This window comes from Solea solea, chromosome 14 (assembly GCF_958295425.1).
Source record: "Solea solea chromosome 14, fSolSol10.1, whole genome shotgun sequence".
Classification (NCBI taxonomy): domain Eukaryota; kingdom Metazoa; phylum Chordata; class Actinopteri; order Pleuronectiformes; family Soleidae; genus Solea; species Solea solea.
The window spans coordinates 9471246-9486747 of NC_081147.1; the positions used below are offsets into that span (position 1 = coordinate 9471246).

Consider the following 15502-nt stretch of genomic DNA (forward strand, 5'->3'; position numbering starts at 1 on the left):
TAGTTTATTTTAAGTTTATATTAATTTAGTCCCTACCCTCTTTTGAAAATGCCACACCTAAATGTATAGTTAACATACAATTCATAAACACACGTATATATATATATATATATATATATATATATATATTTGTATCATAGAAGTTATACATGTATATATAATTAAACATGTACATACATATATGTATATATATATATATATATATATATATATATATATATATATATATATATACATGTTTAATTATATATACATGTATAACTTCTATGATACAAATGCGAGTCAAAAAGGTGTGAGGTAATGCAAAATAATACCAGATGTTTCATGGAATCCACAGATACAGAAGAAGGTTTGTCTCTAAGTGCCTTTTAAATGATCGTGACATGTTACGTGAACATGATCATATGAACACGCGCCTTCATTTTCGGTGTGTGCACGTGACTTTTCACTGTGAGCAGCCTGCTAAGACAAGAGGGGGAAATTTGTGGGGTCTGGAGGAACCGATGACAAGGAAGGGGGCGGGCCCGCGTCATAGAGACAAAATGCCGGATGCCTATTGGTCCTGCGTACCTAAACGTACGTATGACGTTATTTTGAAATTTCAGCGGTCACACACAGGCATTTGTTGTGTGTGTGTCACAGGGCGCTGCAGCCTTGTGGATATCATTTGACAATTCAACATTATTTACGTAAACTGGCTGTAAAATGTCGTTTTCAAGAGCCCCGGTGAAAAGGTTCAACGAGAACGTGGGTGAGTAACGTCCACACATCAGTAACTAATCATATTAGCATACTAGCAACTGTTGGTTACAGCGACAGGCAGCTCAAGTATGTTAGCTGGTGCTTTGTGAGCAACGAACGAGTTTTATTAACAAGTTAATGTTAACTGAAGTCAAACAACGAAGCTAATGCTGTCTAGATATGTGAGCTAACAAACGTAGCATGTGACGCTGACTCTGCTAACATTGTGCTTGTGGCCGAAGGTTGTGCCCCTGCGCCGGGGTCCTATGAGATCAAACCCGGGGACCTAAAGGGAGTAGCGTCCTTTGAGAAGTCTGATCGATTCAGAGCTCTAAAGGCTGGTGGGTAAATCAAATTAGCACTAGAAGTCACTATAAGGAAATTAATTATGTGTATTTGCCTAAAACTCAACGCTCTAATTGTAGCTGCTGGGGCTCTCCTACCACCGCCATCTCCTTCCAGAAATTTCCTGGTGTCACCTGTCCGCAGGACTATGTCAGTGGATGCTCTTGTAAGTTCAATGTTACCTTAATAACCTGTAATAACTTCCCTCATACACCTGCTTCTGTTACAAAATCACCCCTCTTTGCGTTCTGTTAAAACACAGGTCGAAGGGTCAAGTGTGAAGAAAGAGAAGAATGGCATGACCATGGAAAGGAAACAGCAGAAACTCTTGGAGAAAGAGGTACACTTCACCCTGTGTCAGTGTAACCACTAAACGACAATATGACATGTTCTGTAAAAAAACAAATCCGGTTCACATGACCCAGAGCAACTGCAATTGAAATTTACATGAACATATGTTCTGTAATGTGGGATTTAAACCCTTTGTTTTGCCTCTGTACAGATAAGGTCCCTGGTTCAGCAGCGAGGGGATCAGGATCGTAGATTGCTTGCCCTGGAGGAAGACCTGAAAAAGGTGGAGGCCAAGCTGTTGGCCACAGTCAGAGAGAAGACAGGCCTCTCTGCCAGTGTTACCACTCTTGAAAGACAGCGGGCTGAGCTCAAGAGAGTCAATGAGTTTCTTAAAAACAAGGTGCGTTGAGCTTTGATGCTTTTAGTGTATTTAGATATCTTGTTTGAAGAGCTAAAAGCAATATTTATGCATTCCTTTATACTGCCCCCATAAAAGTTATAATTGTAGAATGTTTTCTAGGTTTCTGCTGACACCACAAAAAAGAGAATCAATTCACTAACGATGGAGTTGATGGAGGCCAGGAACACTTTGGATGTTAAAAGTCGGGTATGTACATGCACTCTGCTCATTATTCATTCAATACCTTCAGTCATAATGTATTCAGATAATTTCTAAGTAAGTGTAGGAGCACATTTGCAGCTACATTAATTTTTGCTAATGTATTAACTGTGTGTGTTCAGGAGTTAAGTGTCCTGCAGGTTAACACTACGGGCCACCTGAAGGTGCTAGAAACAGACCTTCAAGCTGCCATGGCTACTGCCACTGCTCTAAAAGACAGAAACAAAGACTTGGGTAAGTTTTTACATAATGATTCCATGGGAGACAAACATGTTTATTCTGTGCACACTACAGATGCAACTATTGTCCGTTTTCACTATTAACTGTGGTTTAAAATGTCATTCAGTTAACTGTTAGAGATGAGCTGAGAAATCAGAAACTGTTCACATTTAAGGAGATGGTAACACAAACATATAAAATTATGTTTCAAAAACACAAACCAATATATTGTTATCAAAACAATTAGTGATTCATTTAGTATTCATTATTATTATCAGTTGATGAGTTGTTGCAGCCCTGGTACAGACTAACTAAATAAGTATTTTACCTTTTTATAGAGGAACTCCATCAAGTGACAAAAATCCAGAATGAAGAGCTTGAGAATGACAACACTAAGTTACATGGTGAGTTTGGTCATGCTGACAATAATATGAAGGAATGTATACATTTTAACATTATTACTCATACATTTATTAGATGTCTTATATTATTTCCTGCATAAAAGATGCAGGGTTTGCTTGCTTGCTTGCTACCACCCATAGTTTTTTGATGTTTTCCAGCTGTGATTCGAGAGCTGAGGGAGGAGATCAGAGTCTTGCAGGAATACCTGGATGCAGCCAATGACCAGATCCAGGTTAAAAAGAGTGGACATTTTTCTTTTGCTGTCTGTCTTTTTTTTTTTGGAGGGTGTGCTTTATCTATTTTTGTTTGTAGGATCTTCGATTGATGCTTCAAGAAAAGACACAAGAGAACTCACTCACTGTTTCTCAGCTGCAGAAACTAAAGTAAGCAGATGCCTCATGGTTCCTCTAAGCAAGTTTCACTCTCAACTGTATTCCATGATGCTCATTTGTCACTACTCCACAGGCAGCTGGAAACCAAACTGGAGCAACACAACACTGAGTTTGAAACCACTCGAGATATTCTGAGGCATAAAGAGGATGAGGCACTAAAATTCCAGCTAGAGCTGCAGGTGTCTAAGGATGCATTATGGGAAGTGGAAAAGAGGCTGGAAAACCAAGAGCAGACACTGAAGTCTGCACAAAAGTCAGTGAGTGACATGGAGGAGCAGATGAAGTTAGCAAACCAAGAAGTGCACAACTCTCAAGCAACAGTTCGCCTGCAGGAGGCAGAGCTGGCAAGACTGAGGGAGGTGCTCAGGCGGACGGAGAAGGAGCTGGATGAGAGGGTTGCACATCTTGAACAGCGATGTCTTTACTCTGAGGAGGAGAGGAGTATGTTCCCTAAGATCCTGTTAATAGGATAATAAAAACACAAATAAATAAAATTGCACAAATAAAACTGTCATGTTTTTTCTGTATTTTGTTTTTGTTTAGGCAAGACTCAGGAGGAGGGGCTGAGGAGAGTGCAGGAATTAAAGACAGAACTCAACCTGCTAAAGGAATTTAAACGAGATGAGGAGAAGAGAAAAATCCAGCTCCAGCTAGAACATGCCACTCTTAACGAGGAACTGACGAGAGAAAAGGTGACCTTAACCTTTTCTCTAATCTGGCAAATCTTGTTTTTCAGTTAGTGCAAAGACTCCAAACCATGACTTACTCATTCCTGTTTTTCACAGGCACTTGTGGACTCTCTGTCTGTGCTGGTGGAGCAGGAGAGAAAAGACTCAGAGGAACAGCTAAAACAGCTAAAGGAGGAGATGGAGGAGGTGCTGGGTGAATTTGCTCTTATGGAGGAGCAGGAACAGAGGAGTCAAGAGATGCAAGAGAAAAATCAGCAGCTGCAGGACGAAAACGATGAGCTGGAGAGACAGCTGAATGATGCCAGGGCACAGCTGGAAAGGTAAGTGTCCAAAGGCCAAGTACACCATGGAAGCAACATTTTTACACATCAAAATATTTTCATCACAAAAATCAAGATTGAGTTTTAAAGTTTAAAATAAAATCCTGCAACTTATATTTGCAGAACACCTTTGTTGGATCTATAGATACTGCTTGTGTTTTTATAGTCATGGACGTCTGTGAACACGGCCCAAAATACACAATACATCTCAAGTGTAAACGAGAGAAATAATTGACAGGATGCCAGTCCATCACAGGTTTGACACAGACACTGTGGGTCACTGTCTATTTCTGTGTATAAGCAATTTAAAGTTTGCACCCCACTTCCTTGAATATGAGGGCCCCCCGTGTGCTTTCACTGTGGCGGTATATGAATGGGAAAAGGTGACAAAGAAAAAAATGGCAGACGTGACACCCAACAAACTCCTTGTGCCAAATTTGAACCATGCTTGGCTTTGTATTGTTTTTGACTTGTGTCTGCAACTAACGATGACTCCATAACTTGATCTGTCTGTTTGACCAGTGGGTCTCAGACTTATTTACTTGTCATAGTCTCATATCATCACATAGCCTTTTGACAACTTCATAACTAATTTGTCATTTCAAATATTGCTTTGAACTGTTTGTTTCTACCATTTTCTCTACTCCTTTTACATTTTAACAACTTGCTTGATAATAAGTAGATTTCACCCAGCATTTGGTCACTTGTTTCTACACTTTCAAGTGTTTGCCAGCTGACTGGCTTTTGATCATTTTAATCATTGACTTGGCTGCATGAAATTTATTAATACAAATAATTTGATACATATACATTTCTAACCAAATGTGGTTTGTTTCAGTGAGTTTTATATAAACCATTAACCTCTGTGGTACAAAAATTCCGGTTTCCAATGACTGGGAATCCCCTGTTCATGTCCATGACATTTCTCTTCATCCTCATCAACGTTTTCTTTTCCAGAAAAACCAAAGTAGCTCAAACAACATTTAGAAGAAAAAAAGAATAAAAAGATGTGGTAAAGTCAAGATATTTACTGTTTCCACATCTAAAATGTGTACTTGCCAATTTTAGTAAAGGCCAAGATCTGGCAGCTTTGAAAAAGGAGCATTTATCAGCCACAAGACAACTCCAAGATGCACGCAAAAACTCCCTGAGCAAGATTGGAGACATTGTCACAGAGATGGAAAGGTGAGTGCTTGAGTTTAGGTATTCCTGCAACATCAGTGTGATTTGCATTGACATTCAGCTTAAAATCTGTCTAGATGTAACCTTCAGAGACTGCTTGTCTTACTTTCCAGTACCAAAGAGGCTCTGAAGGGAGCAGAGGAGAGACAGAAAGAGCTGGAAGAGGAGGTGGAGAGGGTTACCCAGCAGATGAAGGAGGAGATGGACAAAGTGGTTAAACAGAAAGAAGAGGAGATCAAGAGAGTAAAGGAGGGGTTGGAGGAGAGCCAGGAGAGACAGTTAGCTGAAGTGAAAGCCAGGGAAGAGAGTGCAAAGTAAGCGTCAAATTTGCCTTCAGCCTGTTAAAATAACTGTCACTTTCCTGCCTTTTTTTTTAAGTTCCTTTTTTCCTTGACTTGATAGAATGTTGCTGGAGGTGCAGACTCGTCTTGCACGGAAAGACGAAGAGATGAAGGCCATGGAGGTGAACCATGCCGACCAGCTCAGCCATTTACAGCAAGAGCTACAGCTGCAGACAAAGGAGAGGGAAGCAGCGCTGGGGCTATTAGAGGAACAGAGGGGTCAGAGTCTTACTTGGCTCCAAAATGAGAAGGAAAAAGCACAGAAGCTAGTGGAGGAGGTCGGCTTTGCAAAAGAGGAAATGATGGAACAGCTCAATGAAGAAAGAGAAGAGAAAGTCAAAATTCAGACAGCTCTTGAGGAGAACAGGGGAGCATTGGAGGTTGAAAGGAAAGACCATGAGCAGGTCAAGTCACAAGTGCTCAGACTGCAAGCTGAGCTTGAGAGGGTGGGGGAGGAACAAAAGAGTCTTCTGTCTCAATTACAACTCAAAGACCAGTCCAGGCTTCTTCTTGAAGATAAGCTAAATGTGGCAGAACAGGATAGAAGTCTGCTTCAATCTCGTCTAGATGAGGTTGTACAAGAGTCTATTAGCTTCCAGGCCCAATTAGACATCATGGAGGTCCTGCAGCACAAGCTGGAAGAACAGCAACAAGATGGACAGGCTCTGCAAGAGCAGGTGGAAGTGCTGTCACAGGAGAAGGTTACACTGCATTGGGAGATGGAAGAGCAGCGACAGGAACTGCAAAGACAGATAACTGAAGCACAAGAAAAGAGGTGTGTGTGTGCGTGTCTGTTTTTATTATCTTCATTTATTTGTTTATTTGCTTATTTAAACTCATTAATTCTTCTTCTAAGCATCCCAAGTTCAGAGACAGAACACTGGAGGAAACAATATGAGGAGCTGTTTGCTAAAGTCAGGCCCTTCCAGGTCAGTCATCTACATCAATCAAGTAAAATGTGATGGGATAGAAAATGGTGTCATTTTTAATGACAAAACCACAGATGATCCACTCCATTTAGCTTCAGATTATGGTTAAGAATACACAACTTTACCGTTTTGATTGAATCTCACTGATCTTTAGCCCCAGAGCAACTATTTTCAGCTAAACCCTGTGTGATAAAAGCTCTGTATAAAATATTCTTGACACCAAACGGCAGATGTAAATAGAACCTTGGTAAACATGGTAAAGAGATTGTGTATATAGATGGACAATAGTCTCCACTTTTTCCATTGTGCAAAAATTAAGAATAGCCAAGATACAGGTGGCATCTTAGGCAGGCAATGCAATTTGGAAATAGTCAGTGTGCAGTGTTGAATTGGGGGTGGAGCCACTATATAGAGGTGTTATAACAATCGAAAAACCAATTAAAAAAGTAATCTCTTGACTCTTGAAACTCATCTTAGGGAAAAATGTATTTGGTGTACATGTATTTGTTTCTGTCCCTTCTCTGCTTAATCTATACCACCGGGAAACAATGTAGATAGATGTTTTGTGTTCTTTTTTGGGTTGCTGTCATGTTAGCCATCTTTCTATATTGTACACCCATTGGTACAATTATTTGAAAAAGTTTTGTTTTAAGTAAAAAAAAAAACACATTTGAATGGTGACATCTGTATGTCCACAGGAACAGCTCAACGCATTTGCAACAGAGAGAAATGCACTGCTCAATGAAAATGGGGTCAATCAAGAGGAGTTAAACAAACTGGCTGACGCTTATGCTCGTCTGCTGGGCCACCAGAACCAGAAGCAAAAGATTAAACATGTAATAAAGCTGAAAGATGAGAACGTCTCCCTCAAACAGGTAAATCACACAAGAGCAGCAGTCTGCTTTTCCAAAGCAAGCATGGTTCAATTGCATGCACTTCATCCACTTCTTACTGACTCTGTGTGTGTGTGTAGGAGGTGTCTAAGCTGCGCTCACAGGTGAGCCGACAAAAGAGTGATCTGGAGCAGCTGAAGTCAAACCTGCCCGGTGCTCCTCGCCGCAGGTTTGATCCCAGCAAAGCTTTCCAACACGACAAGGAGAACAGAGCAGACCAAGCCAGTGAACCTCTTAGAGAAGGTAAGCACTAAACTGACCTCTCACTGCAACCCGAAAACATTAAAGTATCATGTTTGTTAATGAGTTTCACTTTGTTTGTGTGGAAGCCTAATTCTTTCTTTGTTTTTTTTGTCAGGGAATCATTACGCATAGTGGAGGGAACTCTTCAAAAAACTAACAACTTTTAATTTCTAAGGTTGGGCCTTTTGATTATTTGACCAGCCTCTAACAAGTGTTAAACATTCTCAGCACATTCTCACATTGCAATGTTTTATAGCTTTTTGTAGTCAAAATGTTGCTTAAAGAGCCTAATGTATTTTGATTTTGAAAAGAAATGTGTGAAAAAAGCAGTGTGTGAAAAATGATGAGGACATAGATGATGTCTTTGTTGCTTAAAAAAAGCATACTTGGCATAAACATTTATAATGCATTTTAGAATTTTATCTTTGTAAGTTTCTTAGAAATCTTAGGGCAGCAGAACTAGGAACTCTTTGATGTGGAATAGCTCTTTATAAAACTCTTCTTTGTAAATAAAGGCAAATTTTAACTCTCTTCTTAAGCAAAATGATCTGAGATTTATTTGCTTCCCAAATGTAAAATTGTTGTAATGAAAACCTTTGCTGCGTTCGTCCTGTTTGGCCATTCCTGTCCTCAGCCAGTAGAGTGCACTCTAGCACTGCAGCCACACAGTGTGGGACAGCAAAGGGCTGAGGTAACCCATGTTTCATTCACCGCATGTACCAGCTACAAAGAACACATTGACATCTTGCAGAGCGGAGCTTTGGGTTATGGGTCATGAAGCTTTATTTCCTTCATTTGATAAGACATAGCCAGCAAATATTGTGCCAGAAATTGACTTCGGGACCTTTTTACAAGCTATGATTGTTTCGCAGTTGTGGGGTGGCTCATCAGTTGCAGTAACCCTCCAGGTGGTTAATGCTGCAAGGCTTATTGCAGCACTGCTCCACGATGCCTCTCTTCACCTTGGGCTCATTGTGACCAGACAGACCCCTCCACAGGCTCTGCTCTTGTCTGGATCTTTTTGACAGGAACCCTTTGAAGTGAAGAAAGTTTCCATAGCTGGGTGTTAAATCTCACTGCTGCTACACAAACCTCCCAATTCCTCAAACTACCATTTAGACTGCTCACACTTTAATAGGGACTTAATGAATATATAATCTGATCTCCCCAATTCATTTACTCTTGTTGGTATCCATTTCAAGAGGAGATTTCACAGTGCTGCAACAAAGGCATGTCATTGCTCATACCTCTAGTTAAATTGAAAACATTAAATGTTTGAGGTGGAAGATTTAAATACTGCATTGACCTGATGAGTAATGTGGGTATTTCACAAGATATGTTTACTGGATTTGTCACATCATAGATGTTAAGCAACAGTAAGGAACCAAAGCCTGGCAACACCACTGAATTCAAAGTGGCCAGAGAGGGGCTTTGCACACTAATGATGGCTTGTACAAATACATGGTTATAGTTTCCAGCATGCTGTCCCTCAACATTTTTTTTCCTCCAGCTAGCATCCAAATTGGCATTCTCATTAGTCGCAGTCTGAACTTTGAACATGGTACACAGATACAGCAAGACACAAAGCCACCCTGGTCTCTCAGGGAGGGGGTCATACTGTTTTTTTCTAAACATCAACCATCAAGGGGACAATTGGAACTTATTTTACAGAAGCCAAACAAAATAAATCATAACTGTTCCAGAGTTAATATAACCTTACCGAGCAGATGTTCCAAATCTCGCTTGTAGAGTCGACTGGGACCGTAGAAAAAGCCCCTTTCTCCACATACTGAGTAGAGAGCATCCACCAGTTGAGAACCACACAGATGCCGGGCAGGGGTCGAGGACAACTCGTGTGAGTAGAGTAGCAGTAGTAGCATCACTGACACTGACCGTTGTACCCTGGCCATAGGAAGGCGACCACTTGGGCAGAGCAGAAAAATAATGTTACCAAGTAAAATATATATTTGACCAAATCCACTGATAAGTACTTAATTCCTCAGTATTTGGTGTTTGAAAACAAAAGATGAATTGATCCATCAATTCGATGTGCCCTTGCTTCATGATTAAGCAAATTTTGTAACATTTTTGGATGTAGATATTTTGTAGTCTGCATATGATAGTTCACCACATACCTCCAGGCCATGATCGTATAATAGTGGGAAGACAACACTGAAAGCACGCGGCAATTCCCCAACTCAAAACATGGGCTTTGAAGTGAGCAGAAAACTGAATAATTCATTCTTTTGCTGGATATCAAAGGCCAGATGAAAAACTGCAGTGAAACAAGGTATGTAGAAAAGTCACGGAGGACTCAAAACATGCATATTTCTGGGAGTTTCTCTTAATTATAGATTAAGAGAAATAACCTATGTGGTTATGAAGCTGGTCTTCACCAGGGTGATGTTATTGTACTTCTACATGGTTCTCTCTCTGTCAATCCCCAAAAATAGCTTGTCTTTGATGTTGGGACGTGTCGAAATGTCATATCGTTGCCATCCATCCATCTGCTAATGCTTTATCACTGAAGGTTATTTTGTAAAAATGATTAGCTCACACTGGCTTCTCTTTTGTTTACCCCCAGATGACCTCACTTTATCCCAGCACTATCTTTTACAAGCCATAAAGATCACCCATGTCTCAAAATGGGCATTGTGAATACTGTCAGTGTATCCTCAAGGTCAGTCCCCGCCTTGCTGTCTGGCTCAGTAGCTAGTGCTCAAGGCTGGGAATGATCTGTCCAAGATTAAAGAATTATTATAAGTGAAATCCTGTGTCTGATGGATATTCTCCCGGGTTTTGAAGTTCAGCCTCTGTTTTCAAGGTGAAAAATACATTTAGCAGTTGTTCAGATGCTATATAGACTGGATGTGGGGCATCTTATGGTGTGCTGCAGATTATTGGATTGAAAATGAATCATTTTAACAGTGACTTTAACAATGTTCCTGTGCCAGGCATTACAGCATTGGCAGCCTGCTTTATCTGGCCTGCCACTCTATCCTTCTTGGCTGAAAGCCAGGCTTCTTGGCATAGCAGGTTAGTTGCATTAAACCCTGCTTGTGCTACTCTCTATTTTCACCCTGGTTATTATACATACATTTAAAAAGTTGAAATCTTGATACAGTGGAGAGAAATTAGCTTACCTGTGTTGGAAGCTTTGGTGCACCAGAGCAGCTTGTGGCTTCAAATGAAGAGGGCCTTGGCCTGTGGGACTCTGCAGGTACAGAGAACATCTCCACTTGGCTACCATTCCACTTTATAACTCCCCATGTCCACCTGGCCTTTGTCAATCTCAGCGGAAAGCACAAGAGTCCTCTCATTAACACCCTGACCTGTGAGTACGTTGATCTGCTCTTGAGTGGCACTTAGTCATTTAACTAAGCACATACCAACAGCAGAGTTGGGATAAAGTTGAGAAGTCACCTAGAGTGATACCCATTTTAACCCCTGCTGTTTGGTGGCCTGCCTGGCACAGTTTATCGGCTGAGAGACAAACACCATATGCCACACTCTGATCACAGTTTAGATTAGAGGCTAATTAGTGACCACTAGTGGTGCATTTAAAGTTGGAGCTGTGAGCACAGGTACAAATCAGAAAGAAAGGCTTCAATCTAAAAATAGTTGCATATTAAAACGGATAAATGGTATGTTTTTTAGACTAGTTGAATGCAGAAAGTTTATTTACAATCTGTTCTTCTCTGTAATGTGATACAAAATCTAACCCACTACCTGAAATATGGCTATTTCTTTCAACTCGAAAGCAAATCTACAACTCATGTAATGTGCCAATACTGTCTTTACACAGCCTCTGTATTACAAAGTGGATTAAACCATAAATATAATTGTGCAGGTTTTTTTTTTTTTTTTTTTTCTTTTCTAAAAGCTTTGTTTATTGCAGCAGTTTTGACACACATCTTGTCATGTGCTGCAGCTGTCCTTTTGTAACGAGGGTGGGCCACATTCAGATGAGAGGTGGCAGACTATAATTTTATATCAAAAGATGACTCAGTTGTCAAAGTGTGGATACAACACAGCTGCCTATCATCACCTCTTTGGCACTGAGGTTTAATATATCCTTAAATGGAGCCATTGGAAGTATATATGTATTTTTTGTGTTGTTTTTTGACAGGACTGATATGCAGCCACAACTTGCACCAGGCAAAAGAAGCATTTAGTTCAGCGACTATTGGATGCCTTTGCTGAACTGTCCTAGAAGCAGGAGCAATGTGATTTTTTCGTCCCTTTTGTAAATAAGTTTCCTTTATTTGAGTAGAGGAGAGAGAGGGAACAGGGCAAGAACAAATAGGAGAATGACGGGCAGTAAATGGTCCGGCCGTCCAGGAGTGAAAACTGGGTCCTGCTGCTCAAGGCATCTGTCAGTGTCCGAACCACTTGTTTTCTAAAAAAAAAAACTGGAAAATCTTCTTTGTCCTTTTCGCTGTCATTGTAACACTGAATTTAAATAGTGAAGTTCATTGGCTGCAATTTCTTATGGACGATGATTCACTGGATGAAAGATTTAATAATACCTTTCCTTTGAAAAATATGCAGATATCTGGACCTTGTTTATTGTGACCTTAAGAACATTGTCAACTTAAAAGGCTACAGATAGACAGAACTATGGCTCCTTTAATCCTCTGCTATCAACTCATGCTGCCCTAGAATCAAAGTACATTTTATGCTTTTTTTCCCTTATACTACACATAAGTAGATCTGTATTTGCCTCTTGCATCTTATCAAGACATATACTTTGTGGATGTGGCACCTTTTGATATGCATATAGCACCTAAATCAAAGAAAGCAATATCTTGGTTTCATACCGAGCTCAATCTGCAGTGTGTTGCTTGTTGTCCGTTCCATACATTTTTATAGGAATTATGTGAACTATAAAAAATGGCCTACTGATCAAAAGTGCCATTAAAGGAAATGCCACCCAGTTTATAGATTCTTGGTTGATACCGTGGTACATGGGCTCAAACCATTTGAAAGAGGAAAAAATACGAAACACTCACATTCTGACCTCTTACTGAGATGAATCCTCTATGAAAATGGAGTATAAGCAGCATTGAACTATGAAACAGAACCAAACACAGTAGCTTGAATCGTGTGTTTTCATAGGATAATGAATGACTTGTCTGTAAAAGCAGACTGCAAAGCCCCTTCCTTGGTGTATTGTGGTAGTTGGCATTTGTAAAGTTGCATTTCTACCTCCTTTATTTCCTTACCCTTAGCTCCTTGTTTGTTGTTTATTATTCGGGGGAAAACATCTATATGGAAAAAACACAAATGCTGTCATAATTGTTAATTGGTTGACGTTGGTCGACCATTGACGGAAGGTTTGGCATAAATCCTTCACATACTAGAAACGTTGTATAAAAACCTTCTAACATGAATATACTTATATTCTGATAAAGTCAGGATTTAGTTTTAGTTTCTCTCCGTCTCACTTTGCACCGTATGTAATGGTTTTAGACAGAAACAAGGTAGTAAGAGCTTACTGTGTTACTTACTGTGTGAACTGTCGGAATATTTTGTTTATTTTCCCATGTGCTGATTATAATTTGTACACATTAAAATATGTTTAATATTTTATTATATAAAAGGTTATCATGCTGGTGCGATCAAATATATTTCTGTAATAAGATGATTAAAGTGGATGTGGATGCTGTTGAGATTATGTGGTAGCAGATGTTTATTTCTTCTAGTGAAATGACAGTAGACGGAGGGCAAGTTTTTCAAAACCCAACAAATGAAAGGAAGGTCTTTGGAGGAATCATAGGAGAGAAAGGTGGGAACATAGCTATCCAGCACCTTGGCGCTGCGATTTGAAAAGGTGTTAAATGTAGAACGAGGAAACGTCCAACTTTGCCAGGCTTTAGAAACTGTGTTCCTCTAGGGAATGCGGCAAAGTGGCAAGAGTTGCGAACAACATCCTTTTCGACCCGGTTGCATGACTGCTTCAAACACGCACATCAAAAAGCAGAGGACTAGCAGACGCCCCAGACATGCACAGACAGACAGAAGTTGGGTGGAAAGTCGGCTAGGTCCCCAAGGTGGGAGTTGCGTAACTTGTCTTCTCTTCCACTGCGTTTGAGGAGATAAAAGGGAATGCAGAGTTCAGCCAAGTGAAATGTTGTTAATCTGGTCTGATAGTGAGTCCTTTTACTCCCATAATTATCCCAGACTTTTTAGGATGGAGACTGAAGAGACTTGCAACATATAAAAAAAAAAAGAAAAGAAAGAAAAATCTTTGACTGATGCAGCAGATAACAAAAAACCAGATTGGATCATTATGCTTTTTCTGAGTTTTTGGCCTGAAAGAAGGCAGCTTTTTATAAGCCAAGTCTGAGAACTGGATACTGCTACACAAGAATCATCCATGCTTCGAAGGAGCAAATCTTTGAATATTGAGCAAGTGCCATTAAAAAAAAAATGTAAAATCACTCAGGGCTGAAAGAAAAAAAGAAAAGTTAAGAGCCTCAGAATCATAAGCAAGGGCAAACTGTTTGGATTCTGGCAGGTCAAGTGTCCCTGCCATATGCAAGCGTTGTCTGATGCATGTGTACACATCCATGCAAAAGACAGACTGGACACATCCGCCTGTTCCAGACACTGCCCTCGATGTGTGTCACAGCCTGTTGGCTCAGATCCATGACAGAACTCTGTGGAGTTTCTGTGGAATTGTGGCATGTGTGAGCGTGTGAGACTGTGATTGAGAGTCAGAGGGCTGCCCTGGTGACTGCACTCTCCTGTTTTGTCAGTGACAGTCGCTAATGCAGTACTAACCTCTGTCACGACCTACTTTGCTATGCCACCTCTCTGTCTGGACCCTTACAGAACACACGCTCACACATTCATAATGACTAAAGGGGAAAGTGATCTGTTTATAATTCCAGTGACGTTTTTCTTTGAAAATCTCCCTGTTTCAATGCGCACATATGAAGAGAGAGAGAGAGAGAGAGAGAGAGCAGATGAGAATTAGAGGTTGACAGGAGAGGTTGGGTCACAGAGCTTGGCAAGACCATGGTTTGACAGCTGAGAAAATGACTACATGTTATAAATGTGACACATCCCCAAGAGAGAGGTGAGGCATGACAGAATGATGGCCAGTTTGATTTTCAGGACAGAAAAATAGATTTCTATTTAAACCCTCATGTGGCTGGCTTTTGCAAGTTTTGCTCAGTGTGAGACAAAAGAGTTTAATTTAACACTGGCATTTGTCTCGTTTGCATGATACATCCTACAGTCTGATGGTTTGATGTGAGAACAATCTTTTTTTTTACAGCACATCCGAGGGGAGCGGGATGTTGTGTCTCTCCGTATTGTGACCCTCCCAACTGGGTATTATAACCTTTCCATGCACCAATGAGCAGCAGCAGCAGCTTAAAATGTGCTTGATCCTTTACATTTCTCACTGAGAGAGGGTGTTGATTCACTGTGGCTTGGGGCTGATGTGATACAGTCTGGTTTGTTGACAGCATTGGAAATCAGTTTTATGATTGCATCCCTCTGTAGTTGGAGTTTTCTACAGCCAAAGTAATGATTGTGAAAGGCTGCACACAGGCATCTGTATTAAGTCAAAATAAAATTACAAAACTTCGAGAGTTCCAGAGGCAATGAAATCATCTAAGATTCATCAAACATTTGTAACGACGGCATTAACATAAAATTAAACAGATCTTTTAGGGTAAAACATGTTAAACACAGTCTTTTTCTTTTATGTTTTCACCTGTCTTTCACAAACCCTATTTTCCTTTTGCAGGCTGAACATTATGATCCACAGGTGAATGAATACAGTCAATTCACTTATTCATTTTAGTAATAGCAGGATAGAAGGGAGTGAAAGCATTGCTTGTTTATATGTAGGAGAGATTCTAGCCAAAAATGGGAGAAAAA

General features: G+C 40.2%; 2 protein-coding genes across 4 annotated transcripts; one reads left to right on the plus strand and one right to left on the minus strand.

Annotated features, from left to right (window-relative positions):
• The first annotated feature begins 577 nt into the window (after positions 1–577).
• Positions 578–8144, plus strand: hmmr (hyaluronan-mediated motility receptor (RHAMM)). Of its 2 annotated transcripts, none has more exons than XM_058650426.1 (20): positions 578–751; positions 984–1082; positions 1167–1252; positions 1349–1426; positions 1589–1777; positions 1898–1984; positions 2119–2230; positions 2554–2619; positions 2776–2849; positions 2930–3000; positions 3083–3450; positions 3553–3701; positions 3795–4018; positions 5087–5203; positions 5314–5514; positions 5603–6316; positions 6398–6470; positions 7169–7345; positions 7444–7606; positions 7722–8144. In XM_058650426.1, the coding sequence occupies exons 1-20, from the start codon at positions 706–708 to the stop codon at positions 7736–7738; spliced, it is 3111 nt and encodes a 1036-aa protein (XP_058506409.1). In that variant the 5' UTR covers positions 578–705; the 3' UTR covers positions 7739–8144. The 2 variants fall into 2 exon arrangements, with proteins under 2 accessions (XP_058506409.1, XP_058506410.1); XM_058650427.1 differs by having other exon boundaries at positions 2776–2841; positions 2928–3000.
• A 121-nt stretch (positions 8145–8265) lies between these two features.
• insb (preproinsulin b) lies at positions 8266–11025 on the minus strand. 2 transcript variants are annotated; one of them, XM_058650429.1, is made up of 3 exons: positions 10750–11025; positions 9327–9529; positions 8266–8639 (listed from the first exon to the last, which is right to left on the minus strand). In XM_058650429.1, exons 1-3 carry the CDS (start codon positions 10854–10856, stop codon positions 8494–8496), a joined length of 456 nt encoding a protein of 151 aa, XP_058506412.1. In that variant the 5' UTR covers positions 10857–11025; the 3' UTR covers positions 8266–8493. The 2 variants fall into 2 exon arrangements, with proteins under 2 accessions (XP_058506412.1, XP_058506411.1); XM_058650428.1 differs by lacking the exon at positions 10750–11025 and adding an exon at positions 9742–10151 and having other exon boundaries at positions 8276–8639.
• Between the last annotated feature and the right edge of the window lie 4477 nt (positions 11026–15502).

What these genes read in the sequence shown, in the direction of transcription:
- hmmr (XM_058650426.1), top strand. Translation starts at nt 706, where the DNA reads ATGTCGTTTTCAAGAGCCCCGGTGAAAAGGTTCAACGAGAACGTGG. An exon ending in ATTCAGAGCTCTAAAGGCTG is followed by an intron (nt 1,083 to 1,166) that starts GTGGGTAAATCA and finishes CTCTAATTGTAG; the next exon opens with CTGCTGGGGCTCTCCTACCA. An exon ending in AGGAACTGACGAGAGAAAAG is followed by an intron (nt 3,702 to 3,794) that starts GTGACCTTAACC and finishes TGTTTTTCACAG; the next exon opens with GCACTTGTGGACTCTCTGTC.
- insb (XM_058650429.1), bottom strand. Translation starts at nt 10,856, where the DNA reads ATGGTAGCCAAGTGGAGATGTTCTCTGTACCTGCAGAGTCCCACAGGC. An exon ending in CACCAAAGCTTCCAACACAG is followed by an intron (nt 9,530 to 10,749) that starts GTAAGCTAATTT and finishes GCTCTGCCCAAG; the next exon opens with TGGTCGCCTTCCTATGGCCA. An exon ending in AGATTTGGAACATCTGCTCG is followed by an intron (nt 8,640 to 9,326) that starts GTAAGGTTATAT and finishes TTCACTTCAAAG; the next exon opens with GGTTCCTGTCAAAAAGATCC.